General features: G+C 50.7%; 1 protein-coding gene across 8 annotated transcripts in view; it reads left to right on the top strand.

Moving 5' to 3' along the window:
- smarce1 (SWI/SNF related BAF chromatin remodeling complex subunit E1) overlaps positions 1-19024 on the top strand; it is a 59336-nt gene that overhangs the window by 31942 nt on the left and 8370 nt on the right. For 7 of the 8 annotated variants that reach the window (XM_072487667.1, XM_072487665.1, XM_072487666.1 and 4 more), the window contains 4 exons: positions 356-487; positions 3283-3454; positions 14883-15055; positions 17668-17769. In XM_072487667.1, the coding sequence (XP_072343768.1) occupies positions 356-487; positions 3283-3454; positions 14883-15055; positions 17668-17769 (579 nt within the window). The remainder of the gene's footprint in view (positions 1-355; positions 488-3282; positions 3455-14882; positions 15056-17667; positions 17770-19024) is intronic. The other variant, XM_072487671.1, reaches the window with a different exon arrangement.

The following is a 19024-nucleotide window of genomic DNA, read 5'->3' on the forward strand; positions in this document are numbered from 1 at the left end:
GCTGAATATGCATTACTGGGATTTAACCTGCTGCCATTCAATAATCATTTGTCATTCCTTTTGCATCCGTGTGGGACATCAGCTCCTTCGCATTCTCAGACCTACTAACTCCTCCCAGCCAGCTTCCACCGATGATGTCACCAAGAGCTGCAGCTTAAATTTAAATTTTAAAAATACTTTTTTTAATAAAAAGTGATTTGTAGGAGTACTAATCACAGAACTCCCTTATTAATGCCTAACTGTAGTAAGTACATTCGGGTGTTGGTTGTACTATACCCAGAAACTGTCTGGTCGACAGTGTGATAATTCTATTACTGTATCAGTTCTGTAAATAAGTCTCCTTATTACGTTTTAGGTATGGGACCAGGTTAAGGCCTCCAATCCAGATCTGAAGCTGTGGGAAATAGGGAAAATCATCGGTGGAATGTGGCGGGATCTCACAGATGAGGAAAAGCAGGAGTATCTGAATGACTATGAAGCAGAAAAGGTAAAACAGAGGAAAGGATTCCTTTCAGTGACCATAAAGTGCATCTGGTTGATAGTGTTAATCATATAGGTTTGTTGTCCTTTTCTATTTTCTTTGGGTGGGGGTGATATTCTTGACTTGAGGATTGACAGCATTGCGAGTTGGAATGTTTATTCACCCCGTCACCACAGCTGAGATACAACATGGTTCAACACAATGTAAAGCTTCCTCCATATATCATCAAAACTCCCAAGCCAGATACAACACTGGTAGGATAGAGAGTAAATCTGTCCCAGACATTCAGCTTTAATTCTCTCTTTTTCCTCCTATCCACACCTGGACTTCTGCTATGCCTTTTGGCATTTCAGTTTCTCATCCATCGCTTTGAGGAAGATTGCCAGTCTTCATTCAATCCTGGGCAGCTTTTAGAGAGAGTTCTGGTCTTCACTCAGTCCTGGACAGCTTTGAGAGAGAGTTCTGGTCTTCACTCAGTCCTGGGCAGCTTTGAGGGAGATATAGTCTTCACTCAGTCCTGTGCAGCTTTGAGGGAGATATAGTCTTCACTCGCTGGGCAGCTTTGAGGGAGATATAGTCTTCACTCAGTCCTGGGCAGCTTTGAGGGAGATATAGTCTTCACTCGCTGGGCAGCTTTGAGGAAGATTGCCAGTCTTCACTCAGTCCAGGGCAGCTTTGAGGGAGATATAGTCTTCACTCTCTGGGCAGCTTTGAGGAAGATTGCCAGTCTTCACTCAGTCCTGGGCAGCTTTGAGGAAGATTACCAGTCTTCACTCAATAAAGGACAAAGAAAAGTACAGCACAGGAACAGGCCCTCCAAGCCCGTGCCGACCATGCTGCCCGTCTAAACTAAAATCTTCTACACTTTCTGGGTCCGTATCCCTCTATTCCCATCCTATTCATGTATTTGTCCAGATGCCCCTTAAACGTCATTGTCGTCCTTGCTTCCACTACCTCCTCCGGTAGCGAGTTCCAGGCACCCACTACCCTCTGTGTAAAAAGATTTGCCTCGTACATCTCTAAACCTTGTCCCTCGCACCTTAAACCTATGCCCCCTAGTAATTGACCCCTCTACCCTGGGGAAAAGCTTCTGAGTATCCACTCTGTCTATGCCCCTCATAATTTTGTAGACCTCTATCAGGTCTCCCCTCCACCTCCGTCGTTCCAGTGAGAACAAACCGAGTTTATTCAACCGCTCCTCATAGCTAATGCCCTCCACACCAGGCAACATCCTGGTAAATCTCTTCTGCACCCTCTCTAAAGCCTCCACATCCTTCTGGTAGTGTGGCGACCAGAATTAAACACTATACTCCAAGTGTGGCCTAACTAAGGTTCTATACAGCTGTAACATGACTTGCCAATTCTTATACTCAATGCCCGGGTCAATGAAGGCAAGCATGCCGTATGCCTTCTTGACTACCTTCTCCACCTGTGTTGCCCCTTTCAGTGACCTGTGGACCTGTACACCTAGATCTCTCTGACTTTCAATACTCTTGAGGGTTCTACCATTCACTGTATAAATCCTGGGCAGCTTTGAGAGAGATATAGTCTTCACTCAATCCTGGGCAGCTTTGAGGGAGATTATCAGTCTTCATTCAGAGTTCAGACTTTTAGTCCATCAGTCTGGATTTGAACACTCTCTTTCACGATGAGGAACCCATGAGCTTTTTTTTGTAAGGGACCATTCCAGCTAATGCTTGTGTTCCCCATGCCCTGCTCTTCTGTCAGAAGATATTCCGGGGATTAATATCTGCGAACACGAGTGCTTCCCACTTTTAAGACAGTTTTGAGCGATGTCAGGGTCTTGGGATAGAATGGAAAGAAACTTTTGCAAAACAATTGATTAATTTGTAGAATAAACTGTGTGAAAACATGAAAATATTGTTTCTCTTCAAACAAACTTGCTTAACAGAAATTTCATTTGATCCTTCTTCCTCTTGGCCCAGGAGATTTTGTTGCTAGGCATATGGTAAAAGTTCAGTTTCCGTTATCTATGGTTTATGCTGATCTCTCAAAACATTGTACTTTTCTTTTATACATGTTTTATTAAAAAAAAAAATTTAGAGTACCCAATTCATTTTTTCCAATTAAGGGGCAATTTAGCATGGCCAATCCACCTACCCTGCACATCTTTGGGTTGTGGAACGAAACCGACGCAAACACGGGGGAGAATGTGCAAACTCCACACAGAGTGACCCAGAGCCGGGATTGAACCCGGGTCCTCGGTGCCATGAGGTAGCAGTGCTAACCACTGTGCCACCGTGCTGCTCATAAAAATGAGCTCTTTTTGTTAAATTGTGTTCCCTAGTTCTAATCTCTCACACAGGAAGAAACATCCACCCTATTAAATCCCCTCGGGATCTTGTATGTTTCAATAGGATCATCTCTCATTCTTCTCATTTCCAATGGATGTATAGGCTCAACCAGTTCAACCTTTTACCATCAGATAAGTCCCTCGTTCCATGAATGAGTCGAATCAATCTTCTCTGCTTCGAACGCATCTGCAAAACCTTGAGCCTGGCACCCTGCAGTACAAGATGCTACCATGCACATTTTGCTGCCTGTGATTCCCCACACAGCCAATTACTGATTTTGTCAATTGAAGGCCAACCAGAAATCTTGTAGAAAGAGGGAGAATGTTGGGAGAGTCACCGTCCGAGATGGCCTGAGAGCTGATAAGCTGTCACCTCTCCTGTACTTGGCGATTCACATAAGACCTTAGAGTTGAATGATAGCCTTTAGGAGTAATGGTGTGCTGCATTTGATTGTTCCCACTTTATGGGATTTGCTTCTATTTTCAGGTCGAGTACAATGAAGCCATGAAAGCGTATCATAACTCTCCCGCCTATCTTGCCTACATTAATGCAAAGAGCCGGGCTGAGGCAGCACTTGAGGAAGAGAGTCGTCAACGGCAGTCACGGATGGAGAAAGGAGAGCCTTACATGAGCATCCAGCCAGCTGAGGACCCTGATGGTAAGCACTGCGTATACACACCGTCATAGCCTTTTGTGTGCAGATGACATTTCATTCTGCCTTGTAGACTTCATCCAGGTCATCTGTCCTGATACGGCTGCGACTACACGACAACCTTAATGGTGAATATCAATACATAATCATTGGCAGTATGCCACCATTATGTTTGGTACCCACATAAAGGGAAAATAAATATACAGCATGATATCTTTATTATAAACAAGACCAAAAAGTATGAATTCCTGAAATTTTCCGCACTTGTGTGATTTTCTCAGTCAGCAGTCTCCTGCTGTTGCTCCTGCTTTTTGCAGCCTGTTTCTTCTCCTGTCTCATTTCACTAACAATGTTTCCCTACATTGATTTTTCCGCTGCCTGCTACAAAGAGAGGCTCACCTGACCCCCTCAACTTGTCCACTACCGAATGGCTGAAGTCAGGAGTGTGATGGAATGGACTTCCGGTTGCGGCTATGCTGAGCTAAGTCGCACGTTCGGCAGCTCCCGCCAGAAACAGACTTTTGGGCTCTTGTGAGGGGCCCCAGCGACATTTGTTCGACGGTTGCCAGTGTGGGAAGGTGACAGTACGATTTCCCCGGCACTGTATGGATTGGACCAGGAGTGGAGCGGTGATAAAAGTAATTCTGGTGCAGCGAACAATGCGAGGGAGGGAAGCCAAGATGGCGGCGGGTGGAGACCAGGCAGCGTGGGCGCAGCGTGCGCAAGAGCAGCAGGAGTTTCTCAAGCGCTGCTTCACGGAACTGAAAGCAGAGCTGCTGGAGCCGATGAAGGCTTCGATCGACAAGCTGGTCGAGACCCAGAAGGCCCAAGGGGCGGCGATCCGGGAGGTGCGGCAGAAGGCCTCGGAGAATGAGGACAAGATATTGGGCCTGGCAGTGAAGGTGGAGGCGCACGAGGCGCTGCATAAGAAATGGCAGGAGAAGTTTGAGGACATGGAGAATCGGTCGAGGAGGAGGAATCTGCCGATTCTGTGTCTCCCGGACGGAGTGGAGGGGTCGGATGCTGGAACATATGTGGTCACGATGCTGAACACGTTGATGGTCGCGGGTGCCTTCCCGAGGCCCCTGGAGCTGGATGGGGCCCACCGAGTCCTGGCGAGGAGGCCCAAGTCTAATGAGCCGCCGCGGGCGGTATTGGTGCGGTTCCACCGCTTGGTGGACAGGGAGTGTGTCCTAAGATGGGCAAAAAAGGAGTGGAGCAGCAGGTGGGAGAATGCAGAGGTCCGTATATACCAGGACTGGAGCGCGGAGGTGGCCAAGAAGAGGGCCGGGTACAATCGGGCTAAGGCGGTTCTGCATCGGAAGGGGGTGAAATTCGGGATGCTGCAGCCGGCGCGACTGTGGGTCACGTTTAAGGACCGGCACCATTACTTTGAGACGCCGGAGGAGGCGTGGACCTTTATTCAGGCCGAAAAGTTGGACACGGACTGAGGGTCGGTTGTGAGGGGAGGTCGCGGGGGGCTACTGTGCTTTGGGGGATGTTCTATTCTGTTCTGTATTGTTTCCTTGGGTGCTGGGTGGGGTAGGGTGAATTGGTTCGAAGTGGGGGTTTTGTGAGAGTGTGGGCGTCGGTGGTTGGAAGGACGGAGCCCCGTTGGGGGGAGGGGAGATGGGAGGCCCGAGGTGGGGGAGCTGAGATTAGGCCGCAAAAGGGAGATGCGCCAGAGAGGGCGGGGCCGGTCTGATGGAAAGCGCGGGCTTTTTCCCACGCTAGGGAAGGAAGGGGGCAAGGTCGGGGGGGGGGGGAAGGGCGGTGTTGGAGAGGAGCGCCCGCTGATGGACAGGAGGGTGGGGGTGGGGGGGGGGGGTGCAAGACTACCACACTGGGGGGTCGATAGAGTGGCCGGGGTCAGCAGGAGTCAGCTGACTAACGGAAGTGCTATGGGGGAGCAACGCAGCTAGGGGGAGACCTAGCTTGGGGGGTGGGGACGACGACTGGGTTGCTGCTGCATTGGCCAAAGGTGAGCTGGAGCTCGGAGAGAGTCGGGCGGGGGTCTGCCACTGGGGGGAAAGGAGAGTGCGGGAGGCGCAGGCACATGGTTGGCCTAGAAAAGGGGATGGCTCATCGGCGGGGGGGGGGGTGGCGGGAAGCCCCCTGATCCGGCTGATAACTTGGAATGTGAGAGGTCTGAACGGGCCGGTCAAGAGGGCCCGGGTGTTCGCGCACCTGAAGGGACTGAAGGCAGATGTGGTCATGCTCCAGGAGACGCATTTGAGGGTGGCAGATCAGGTCAGGCTGAGAAAGGGGTGGGTAGGGCAGGTTTTCCATTCGGGGTTGGACGCAAAGGATCGAGGGGTGGCGATTTTGGTGGGGAAGCGGGTGTCGTTTGAGGCGTTGAACATCGTGGCAGACAATGGAGGTAGGTATGTGATGGTGAGTGGTAAGCTGCAGGGGGTACGGGTGGTATTAGTGAATGTATATGCCCCGAATTGGGACGATGCCGGATTTATGCTGCGCATTTTGGGCCGGACCACCAAGAAGGCAGAGGTGCAGTGGAGGAAAGCGCAAGGGGGGGTGTATGAGTACGAGGAGCAGGCTAGCCGGATGTTGGCACACCGGTTTCGGAAGCGGGCGGCAGCGAGGGAGATTGGGGGAGTTAGGGATAAAAGGGGGGAACACGGTGCGGAATGCGGTGGGAATAAATGGGGTATTTAGCGACTTTTATGAGGGGCTGTATAGGTCTGAGCCCCTGACGGAGGAGGGGGGAGGGAGTGTCGATTTTTGGATCGACTGAGGTTCCTGAGGGTGGAGGAGGAGCAGGTGGCTGGGCTTGGGGCACCGGTAGGGCTGGAGGAGCTGACTAAGGGGCTGGGGAGTATGCAGGCGGGGAAGGCACCGGGGCCAGATGGGTTCCCGGTGGAATTTGACCGGAAGTACATGGACCTGCTGGGCCCTCTATTGAAAGTACTTTTCAATGAGGCGAGGGTGGGGAGCCCTACCCCCCGACAATGTCCAGGGCGCTGATCTCGCTGATCTTGAAGCGGGACAAGGACCCATTACAGTGTGGGTCGTATAGGCCAATCTCTCTCCTCAACATGGACGCGAAGCTGTTAGCGAAGGTGTGGGCTACCAGAATTGAGGACTGTGTCCCGGGGGTGATTCACGAGGACCAGACCGTTTTTGTTAAGGGAAGGCATCTGAATACCAATGTGCGGAGGCTCCTTAACGTAATCATGATGCCCACAGTGGAGGGGGAGGCAGAGATAGTGGCGGCGATGGACGCAGAGAAGGCCTCCGATAGGGTGGCGTGGGGGTACCTCTGGGAAGTGTTGAGGAGGTTTGGGTTCGGGGAGGGGTCCATTAGTTGGGTTAGGCTACTTTACGAAGCCCCGGTGGCGAGTGTTGCCACGAATCGGAGGAGGTCGGAATACTTTCGCTGTACCGGGCGACGAGGCAGGGGTGCCCCCTATCCACCTTGCTATTTGAATTGGCAATTGAGCCTTTGGCTATGGCTCTAAGGGAGTCTAGGAACTGGAGGGGGCTGGTCGGGCGGGGGGGGGGGGTGCGCCGATGACCTGTTACTGTATGTGGCGGACCCAGTGGGGGGGATGCCGGAGATGATGCGGATCCTCAGGGAGTTTGGGGACTTTTCCGGGTATAAACTCAACGTGGGGAAGAGTGAGCTTTTCGTGGTACACCGAGGGGACACCTCCACCCTCTCCCCACACCCCCCACACCTCCACCCTCTCCCCACACCCCCCACACCTCTCCCCACACCCCCACCCTCTCCCCACACCCCCCACACCTCTCCCCACACCTCCACCCTCTCCCCACACCTCCACCCTCTCCCCACACCTCCACCCTCTCCCCGCACCCCCCACACCTCTCCCCACACCTCCACCCTCTCCCCACACCTCCACCCTCTCCCCACACCTCCACCCTCTCCCCACACCCCCACCCTCTCCCCACACCCCCCACACCTCTCCCCACACCTCCACCCTCTCCCCACACCTCCACCCTCTCCCCACACCTCCACCCTCTCCCCGCACCCCCCACACCTCTCCCCACACCTCCACCCTCTCCCCACACCTCCACCCTCTCCCCACACCTCCACCCTCTCCCCACACCTCCACCCTCTCCCCGCACCTCCACCCTCTCCCCACACCCCCCACACCTCCACCCTCTCCCCACACCTCCACCCTCTCCCCACACTTCCACCCTCTCCCCACACCCCCCACACCTCCACCCTCTCCCCACACCTCCACCCTCTCCCCACACTTCCACCCTCTCCCCACACCTCCGCCCTCTCCCCACACTTCCACCCTCTCCCCACACTTCCACCCTCTCCCCACACCTCCACCCTCTCCCCACACCTCCACCCTCTCCCCACACCCCCCACACTTCCACCCTCTCCCCACACCTCCACCCTCTCCCCACACCTCCACCCTCTCCCCACACCTCCACCCTCCACCCACACCTCCACCCACACCTCCACCCTCCACCCTCTCCCCACACCTCCACCCTCTCCCCACACCCCCCACACCTCCACCCTCTCCCCACACCCCCCACACCTCCACCCTCTCCCCACACCCCCACACCTCCACCCTCTCCCCACACCTCCACCCTCTCCCCACACCCCCCACACCTCCACCCTCTCCCCGCACCCCCCACACCTCCACCCTCTCCCCGCACTTCCACCCTCTCCCCACACCCCCCACACCCCCCATACCTCCACCCTCTCCCCACACCCCCCACACCTCCACCCTCTCCCCACACCTCCACCCTCTCCCCACACTTCCACCCTCTCCCCACACCCCCCACACCTCCACCCTCTCCCCACACCTCCACCCTCTCCCCACACCTCCACCCTCTCCCCGCACCTCCACCCTCTCCCCACACCTCCACCCTCTCCCCACACCCCCCACACCTCCACCCTCTCCCCACACCTCCACCCTCTCCCCACACCTCCACCCTCTCCCCACACCTCCACCCTCTCCCCACACCTCCACCCTCTCCCCACACCTCCACCCTCTCCCCACACCTCCACCCTCTCCCCACACCTCCACCCTCTCCCCGCACCTCCACCCTCTCCCCACACCCCCCACACCTCCACCCTCTCCCCACACTTCCACCCTCTCCCCACACCCCCCACAACTCCACCCTCTCCCCGCACTTCCACCCTCTCCCCACACCCCCCACACCCCCCATACCTCCACCCTCTCCCCACACCCCCCACACCTCCACCCTCTCCCCACACCTCCACCCTCTCCCCACACTTCCACCCTCTCCCCACACCCCCCACACCTCCACCCTCTCCCCACACCTCCACCCTCTCCCCGCACCTCCACCCTCTCCCCACACCTCCACCCTCTCCCCACACCCCCCACACCTCCACCCTCTCCCCACACCTCCACCCTCTCCCCACACCTCCACCCTCTCCCCACACCTCCACCCTCTCCCCACACCTCCACCCTCTCCCCACACCTCCACCCTCTCCCCACACCTCCACCCTCTCCCCACACCTCCACCCTCTCCCCACATCTCCACCCTCTCCCCGCACCTCCACCCTCTCCCCACACCCCCCACACCTCCACCCTCTCCCCACACCTCCACCCTCTCCCCACACCCCCCACACCTCCACCCTCTCCCCACACTTCCACCCTCTCCCCACACCCCCCACACCTCCACCCTCTCCCCACACCTCCACCCTCTCCCCACACCTCCACCCTCTCCCCACACTTCCACCCTCTCCCCACACCCCCCACACCTCCACCCTCTCCCCACACCCCCCACACCTCCACCCTCTCCCCACACCCCCCACACCTCCACCCTCTCCCCACACCCCCCACACCTCCACCCTCTCCCCACACCTCCACCCTCTCCCCACACCCCCCACACCTCCACCCTCTCCCCACACCTCCACCCTCTCCCCACACCTCCACCCTCTCCCCGCACTTCCACCCTCTCCCCACACCTCCACCCTCTCCCCACACCTCCACCCTCTCCCCACACCCCCCACACCTCCACCCTCTCCCCACACCTCCACCCTCTCCCCACACTTCCACCCTATCCCCACCTAACCTTTTTTGGACACTAAGGGCAATTTTTTCATGGCCAATCCACTTAACCTGCACATCTTTGGACTGTTGGAGGAAACCGGAGCACCCGGAGGAAACCCACACACACACTGGGAGAACATGCACACTCCGCACAGACATTGACCCAAACCGGGAATCGAACCTGGGACCCTGGAGCTGTGAAGCAACAGTGCTAACCACCATGCTACCGTGCTGTCCATCGAGTCTGCACTTGCCCTTAAACCCACACCTCCACCCTATCCCAGTAACCCCACCACACCTTTTGGATGCTAAGGGACAATTTAGCATGGCCAATCCACCTAACCTTCACTTCTTTGGAACGTGGGAGGAAACCGGAGCACCCGGAGGAAACCCACGCAATGTGAGAATGTGCAGACTCCACACAGACAGTCACCCGAGGCCAGAATTCAACCCAGGTCCCTGGAGCTGTGAGGCAGCAGTGCTAACCACTGTGCCACCATGATGAGTCGAAGCAGATTGGAATACAATCTGCTTGGGCAAATAGCCATTTGAGCAAAGTGGCACAGCCCTGGTAGCTGTTGCAGCCTGTTGGTGCTTGCAGGTTAGTAACTGGTAAGTTCAGAAACTATCACAAGTGACTGAAACAAAAAGATATTGATAAAATACTCCCGTTTTCAGGAAGCTTTTCTCCCTTCATTTCTCAGACCAAGTGTAAATATTAAGTTAAGAGGTTTTCTGGAGCTAAAGGTGGTTTTGGCAAATGTCACGCGTAGTCTGATTTGCATTTTATTAGAACAATGTTGTAATTTTTTTTCCTTAAGTTTTCAAACTGAGATTTCTATTCTTTGGGATCCATGCTACCTTGTAGCCTTGAGATTTCTCTCCTGCTGTACACTGCCTGTTGTGTAAACACTGCCTCTGTAATTAGTGCTTTTTCTATATTCAGCGACTAACATTATTTCTGTTGCTTGGTATAAATCCTATCCGGTAAAAATAACTAATCCAAACAAAGTAGTGCTAAAAATTCCTTTGACGTTATCAGCTGATGGTTGTAAGCGCAGGATATGGTTTGAAACCGGAGGAAGTAGGCCACTCGGCCCATCGAGTCTGCTCCACCATTCAATGAGATCATATCTGATCTGATAATCCTGAACTCCACTTCTCTTCTCCTTCCCCCACCCTCCCCCAATCCCCATAACTCTTGATTCCCTTACTGATTAAAAAATCTGTCTATCTCAGCTTTGAATGTGCTTAACCCAGTCTCTCTAGACCTCTGGTAAAGAATTCCACAGATTCACTGCCCTCTGAGAGAAGGAATTTCTCCTCATCTCTGTCTGAAATGGGCGACCCCTCACTGAGATCCTGCCCGCTGGTCCTAGACTCTCCCACACGGAGAACAACCTCTCAGCATCGACCCTTTCAAGCCGCCGAGAATCCGATATGCCTCAATAAGGTCGCCTCTCATTCTTCTAAACTCCAACGAATAAAGGCCCAATTTACTGAACCTCTCCTCATAAGAAAATCCATCGATACCCGTAATCAGCCAAGTGAATCTTCTCTGGACTGGGGTTTATGGACTAGAAAAATCCCAGACTTGGTCCCTGCTAGAGTAGTTTACCATGCCTTCTGGCAGTTTGGACAAGGGTCCTCACTGGCGTGACTGAAACAATTGTGATTTAAGGATCTTGGGACTGTGATACCATGTTGTAGGTGCTATATAAAAGCTGTTGTTGTAAGGAATATCAATGGTGCGTGGTGAAGCAACAGAGAGGTTTAGGGAGGAAATGCCAGAATAATAATCTTTATTGTCACAAGTAGGCTTACATTAACACTGCAATGAAGTTACTGTGAAAATCCCCTAGTCGCAACATTCCCGTAACAGCCTCCCCGAACAGGCGCCGGGATGTGGCGACTAGGGGCTTTTCACAGTAACTTCATTTGAAGCCTACTTGTGACAATAAGCGATTTTCATTGATTCATTTTCATTCCGGGGCCTGGAATATAGGGCCGAAGCAACTGAAGAAGTGGCCTTGAGCAGTGTGATGTAGCTGATGGGATGCACAGTGCATCGAAACAAACATGGGAAGAGCTTACAGAGATGAGGAGGGGCTGGGATTTTGAAGGGTCTCACCTCCTTACCTCTCTGTATATGTCACTTTGAATGCTATAGTGCAGTGTGGTCTCGCCTATGCGTGTTAAGTTTTTAAGTTCCTACATTTTTTTTCTCTCTTCCCCAGCCTGGGTGTGGGGGCAGAGGGAGAAGGAGGGGACAGGAAGCCCCTATTTGTTTAGTCCCTGTGCCGTGCATCAGCTCCTGTTTAAGCATGAAAGCATAATTCTGCTCTTAAACAATCCTGAACTTACTACTGAAAGGTGTGTAGGGCTGACTGCAGTTTATATCCAATCATAATTTTTTGCTAAATCCATTCAATGCTTCTGCAGCATAGCGCTGCATGTTTGGACTCGCAAAAAAATCCTTTGCCAATTATCTGATGGTGGTAGTTTCAGCACATAAAATTTGACATATGCCTTGGGGTTATTTGTCCCAATCATGTTCATCAGGAGCAACAGATGTGGAAAGGCTAAGATAGTATGACATAACTCTGCACTGCCCTTCCTTGAAGAGCTTTTATGTAACAAGCATGTATTTAATTTCTTTCCCAAAGGCGAAGGTTTGGAACCAGAGGATGTTTGAGGTTTATGCCATGACCTGTCTGCACTGGATGTCCTGGTGATTCTCAGAGCCGCTCGTGTCCTTGGCTCAGGAGAATCAGATGCAGAACCTTGGCACTTGTTTATTTGCTTTTGAATTTTCAGTCTTTTTGCTGCCACGGTATACTGGCAGCTGCTAATGTTTTTCACAAAGAAGCATTTGACTGCTTTCACTGTCCCTCCCTGTCTCCGGGCTTTTTTATGTATCACGCATGATCCTGGACTCTGGTTTGGCAGTGTTCTCTTACCATTGCCATTTCTATTTTTAACTCTATTTGAGAGCTCATTAAAAAGGAAAAACAGGAACTGGTGTTGTTATTGAGATTGTAGGGAAGGGGACTGAGGTGGTCGGTCAATTTAATTTTGATTACAGATTCCTGTGGGACAGGAGCAGCAGGAATGCTGCTCTGGACTCGACAAGGAAAGCATCTGTGGGCCATTCCTTTGGGTTCCTCTTGTCCCTAGTTAAATCAAGACTAATACACATTCTGAGAGATGTGCGCTTTGTATTTTCAATGGCTCTTTAGAATGATTGCGGATTGTATGTTAGAATCAAGAAGGAAAACAAGATCTTTAGTACAGTGTCTGTATATATTTTTATAAATTTAGAGTACCCAATTATGTTTTTCCAGTTAAGAGGCAATTTAGCGTGGCCAATCCACCTAGCCTGCACATATTTGGGGTGAGACCCACGTAGACACGGGGAGAATGTGCAAACTCCGCACGGACAGTGACCCAGAGCCGGGATTGAACCTGGGAACTCAGCGCCGTGAGGTAGCAGTGCTAACAACTGCACCACCGTGCCGCCCAGTGTGTCTGTATATTTTAAGGAAATCATTTTATGTTTTCATTGTTTAGCCTCACTTCAGCAGCACTTAGCCTCACTTCAGCAGCACTTAGCCTCACTTCAGCAGCACTTAGCCTCACTTCAGCAGCACTCGCCCTGTGCAGGGTGGACCTTGTCGGGGAGAAACTGATGATACAGATTTAGGGTAATTGGCAAAAGAGACGGAGAGATTGGAATTGTTTTTAAATTAGTTGTGATCTGGAATGAGCTGTCTAATAAATAGGATGGTAGGAGCAGATTCCGAGGTAGATTTCAAAAGGCAATTGGATAAATGCTTGAAAAGGAATAATTTGCAGAGCTACGGGGAAAGAGTAGGGGGTTGGTACTAATTGGGACCGCTCAATCAATGAACTGGCACAGGGATGATGGGCTGAATGGCGTCTTGTGTACTAAGATCTGGGCTGGATTTAATCGAGGTGAGAGGTATCTTGCCTGCCATTTGGAGAGCCTGTGCTGCCTCATTCAGGAAAGCGGCTCACTGTATTAAGTATTTAACTGGGCCGTGGTGTGCCTTCCCCAGGATCAAAGACCCAGTTAGGCAGTGGCCGCTGCTGCTTTGGCACCTACCCAAGTCTTAGGATCACCATGGATCCAGGCACAGGCGAGCGACAGAGGGAGGGCCTCACAGGGTGAGGGTGTAGGGAGCGGTTGTCAGCAGCAAGGCCAGATCAGGAAGAGGGGCCTTTCAGCAGACCCATCCCCCTTTCCAAGACCCGATTCCTTGATCAGGCACTGTCTACCTTTAAACAAGAGATCCTAGCGGAATCCAGAAAACAACCGTGACAGGATTGAGCAGGCTCGAGGGCTGAATTGCCTATTCCTGCTCCCTAGTTTTCTTCTTATGAATACACAGGACACTCGGGGCTGGTGAGCAACAAACTCATTTCTCTTTATGACATTGATGTGAAAATAACAGAGACCTTCTAAAAAAGGCTGATTTAAACGCGTGATATTTACAAAAAAAAGCCTCCAGTGCAAACCCATTGTTGTGATCGCTGTGTTAAGCTTGCATTTGCAGCTGCTACATATTGGTGCCCCACCCCTGCTGGCAGCGGCATTAAAGGCAGGTTGCTGACTGTGGTGTCCTGTTGGCGTGGATGACCTTGGCTGTCGTCCTCTGGCCGGCAGGGCTTGTGCAGCCTCCACCTCAGAGTGTAGGTATCCATAAGGACTCCCAAGTCTCTGTGTTTCAGATTTCTGAAGCCTTTCCCCATTTAGAAAATAGTCTATCCTTCTAATTTTCCTACCAAGTACATGACCTCATATTTTTCCACGTTGTATTCTATCTGCCACATCTTTGCCCACTCTCCTAGCCTGTCCAGGTCCTTCGCTTCCTCAGCACTACCTCTTTCTCGCTATCATCTGCAAACTTAGCAACACTGCCCTCAGTTTCTTCTTCCAGATTGTTAATGTACATTGTGAAAAGTTGTGGCCCCAACACCGACCCCTACAGAACACCACGAGTCAGCAGCTGCCATCCTGAAAAAACCGAGGGGAATCACTTGAGAAAAAGCTGAAAATACTCGGTGTTTTGCTTTGTTGGGGAATTCCTTCATTGCACCTAACCATTTGCTGTAACTGGAGAAAAATGAAATCATGTTCAACATTATATTTTGAACTGATGTATGAAACGGATGGCCTGGGGCAATTTGCCCACTTGATAACAAGAGTAGAATGGTTGGAAGTTTTCAATATACACGACCGATTCCAAATGCACGATTGTTGTTAACTATGTTAAACTGAACTACGTTAATCTGAATTTCGGTTGTGTCAGGAAATGAGAAGCTTCCCACAATTAGTCTAGTTTCTATTACACCTACATTGTGCTGATTTACTTCTTTCCCAATCCTCGCAGATTATGATGACGGCTTTTCAATGAAGCATATCTCTGCAGCACGTTTCCAGAGAAACCACCGTTTGATCAGTGAGATTCTGAGCGAGAGTGTAGTTCCAGATGTCCGATCGGTGGTGACAACGGCACGAATGCAGGTTTTAAAACGGCAGGTGCAGTCACTGATGGTTCACCAGGTAATGTCGTGAATGCTGCATCATGGGGTTCATTTTGTCCTTTGCACTTGGAGTTTTTGTTCTTGCTCTCTACAATAAATCTCTTTCTTTTCATCTTGTACGTAGGCCCCTTGATCTTCACTGCAACTAATGGGAATTTGGCCTGGGGGAAATTAAAGTGATAAAACCCTGATACAAACCCCACTCTGACCCATCCATTCCTGGATTTAGTGGGGATGGGACAGTAGGTGGGTAGCCAGTCTGCTTCAAGGAGGCAGCAGTTGACACTTTAAATATGAAAGTGATGCTGCAGGCATCATTGTTAGTCTCCAGTTTAAAGGTGAGGACCATATGATCCAGGAGGTTAAGTGCTTTCACACTTACCTGCAGTATCCAGCATGCCTGCAACCCCCAGTGATGGGCTGCAGTCTCCAGTGATCGTCTTCTCCCCCCCCAACATACGCAACATACGATAGGCGGCAGACTCCAGTGATGGATACCCCCACCCCACCCTCCCAACTCGCCTTACCACCAGCACCAACATATTTCTGATCCCTTCACTCTTCCCCACAAGCCTTCAGACTTCTCTCCTCCCTTTCCCTGGGTTGAAATTTCACTATGTGTGGGGGAACCCCAACTTGCAGATTCTCTGTGCCTTACCGACCCTCTTATCCTGCAACAAACTTCAGAGAGTCGTGAACACCACCTGCCCAGTCCATTACACAAACCCACCTCCCATCCATTGATTCTATCTACACTTCACCCGCTGCCTGGGGAAAGCGAGCAGCATAATCAAAGACCCCTCCCACCCGACTTACTCACTCTTCCAACTTCCACTGTACCTCGGAACAGATGCACCATAGAAAGCATCCTATCTGGCTGCATCACAGCCTGGTATGGCAACTGCTCGGCCCAGGACCGCAAAAAACTACAGAGAGTCGTGAACACCGCCCAGTCCATCACACAAACCTGCCTCCCATCCATTGACTCCATCTACACCTTCCGCTGCCTGGGGAAAGCAGGCAGCATAATCAAAGATCCCTCCCACCCGGCTTACACACTCTTCCAACTTCTCCTGTTGGACAGGAGATACAGAAGTCTGAGAACACGCACGAACAGACTCAAAAACAGCTTCTTCCCCACTGTCACCAGACTCCTAAATGACCCTCTTATGGACTGACCTCATTAACACTACACCCTGTATGCTTCACCCGATGCCGGTGCTTATGTAGTTACATTGCATACCTTGTGTTGCCCTGTTATGTATTTTCTTTTATTCCCTTTTCTTCCCATGTACTTAATGATCTGTTGAGCTGCTCGCAGAAAAATACTTTTCACTGTACCTCGGTACACGTGACAATAAACAAATCCAATCCAATCCGATCCAAGTGGGCCAGGTAAGTTGAAATTCAGTTCAGTGCAGTTTTTTTTTCCATCTACCGGACAGAAACTTTGACCCAGAAGGCTGCTGTTACAGACGGAAGCTATACAACAACATGAATTACTTCAGTCTTTTAAAAAAAAATCTTTAAGCCAAGTCAGGATGGTGTGTGACTTGGAATGAGAACTGAACTTTTTTCCAGAGCAGTCAAATGCAGACTGCTGAAACCTAATGCTGCATTTATAGCCACTGAAGTATGTGACCTCTTTTTCATGTTTCTCTATTACAACTGCGTAACTGAATTTGGTGATATAGTATATGTGTACTTGTGGGTAATAGCCAACATTCTAGGTCAGTTCATTCTTAACCCTTCCCTTTTGAATAAACAGAGAGTCTCTACAGCGCATAACAATTTCTTTAAAGTCCTAACCTCTAATGAATGACGTGCAGTTCAGTAGGAGCTTTCATGGTCTTAGGGCATCCCAAAATGCTTTACAGCCAAGTACTTTTGGATGTGCAGCCACTGTTATAATGTAGGAAATGCAGCAGCTAATTTGTACATTGCAAACTCTCTCAAACAGTAGAGTGATTTTTCTGGTTTTAAGTGATGTTGACTATGAGGGATATATGTTGACCAGAGCACTGCTGTTCTTTGGATCTTCTACATCCATCTCCAAGTTGGCGGCTCGATTTAACATCTTGTCAGAAAGACAAGTGCGACTCTCCCTCAGTACTGCGTTGGAGTGTCAGACTCTGTTTTTGTGTGTCCAAGTCCCTGGAGTGAGACCTGCACCGCCAACTTTGTAACTCAAGAGGTGTGAGTGCTCCCTTCTGAGCAACAGTTGATAAATCATTAATGACAAACGGCATTAGTTAACTGAAGTAAAAACAAAATACTGCAGATGCTGGAGATGTGAAATAAAGACCTGAAATGCTGGATAAACTCAGCAGGTCTGGCAGCATCTAGAGAGCGAAACAGAGTTAACAGTTAGAGTCTGTAGGACCCAACTACAGAAAGTTCAGCTGTGCCAGACTTGCTGAGTTTATCCAGCATTTTCTGTTTTTACATTAGTTAACTAAAGTATTTGCTATTTTTTTGAGAGAGTGTTTTTAACCATGGAAAGCAAATCTGGAAAAAATACACCCTTTTGAAGAAGTTGGGTGGTGACTCTTCATATCCCTAAATACTATCTTAACTTGCAGTCACATTTCGCTGATCTACAGATATAATTTTAAAATATGTTTTTCTTAGCGGAAATTGGAAGCAGAGCTCCTTCAGATCGAGGAACGCCATCAAGACAAGAAAAGAAAATTTCTTGAAACTACAGAGTTGTTTAATAATGAACTAAAGCGGGTAAGAATAAATTTGTTTTTTGGTTCTATTTCATAGAATTTACAGTGCAGAAGGAGGCCATTCGGCCCATCGAGTCTGCATCGGCTCTTGGAAAGAGCACCCTACCCAAGGTCAACACCTCCACCCTGTCCCCATAACCCAGTAACCCCACCCAACACTAAGGGCAATTTATCATGGCCAATCCACCTAACCTGCACATCTTTGGACTGTGGGAGGAAACCGGAGCACCCGGAGGAAACCCACGCAGACACGGGGAGGATGTGCAGACTCCGCACAGACAGTGACCCAAGCCGGGAATCGAACCTGGGACCCTGGAGCTGTGAAGCAATTGTGCTAACCACTATGCTACCGTGCTGCCCTTGGGCGATGATGAGTTGCAACTATCCAGTGGCTAAAATATTCTCTGCATAAACATTAGATTTTCTGATGGTGTTAACTTCACTGCTCGCCTGTCAGTTTTGACTGGTGTACATAATGGCAATTGGAAAAAACAAGTTGTAAATATTCAAGGAAACCCTTTCGTATTTTGTGTATGTTTGTTTACCTTACACAAAATCCATATGGCCTGAGGCTGCATGTTCTACACTGTTGCATTTACAGAAGCAGACTTTGTATCTGAGCAAGTTGTTGTATGGGCAGACTGTCTACATATCGACAGAGCACCTGGTCACAGCTTGGTGTCCTGTGTTGGGTGTCCTTGGCTGGGTCTCGAGTTGGGACACTGAATTTCCTTCAGTCTAGGAAAGGGAAAATTGATTGGTATTCAGTCACCTTGTTCAAATTACACTTGACAGATATAGTCAGGCTGTGCTGTGATGTCTAGTGTAGTGGACTGTTAACCGATCAGCTTTCATAGAACATAGATCATAGAATTTACAGTGCACAAGGAGGCCATTCGGCCCATCGAGTCTGCACCGGCCCTTACACAGAGCACCCTACTCAAGCCCACGTATCTACCCTATCCCAGTAACCCCCACTTAATTTTTTGGACACTTAAGGACAATTTAGCATGGCCAATCCACCTAACCCACACATCTTTGGACTGTGGGAGGTAACCGGAGCACCCGGAGGAAACCCACGCACACACGGGGAGAAAGTGCAGACTCCGCACAGACAGTGACCCAAGCCGGGAATCGAACCTGGGACCCTGGAGCTGTGAAGCAAATGTGCTAACCATTATGCCACCGTGCTGTCCTTTCATTGACACATGACTAGTAACCAATAGGGAAAGATATCAGAGGGCACGTCCACCCAA

The sequence above is a fragment of the Scyliorhinus torazame genome, chromosome 21 (assembly GCF_047496885.1).
Source record: "Scyliorhinus torazame isolate Kashiwa2021f chromosome 21, sScyTor2.1, whole genome shotgun sequence".
Taxonomy (NCBI): Eukaryota; Metazoa; Chordata; class Chondrichthyes; order Carcharhiniformes; family Scyliorhinidae; genus Scyliorhinus; species Scyliorhinus torazame.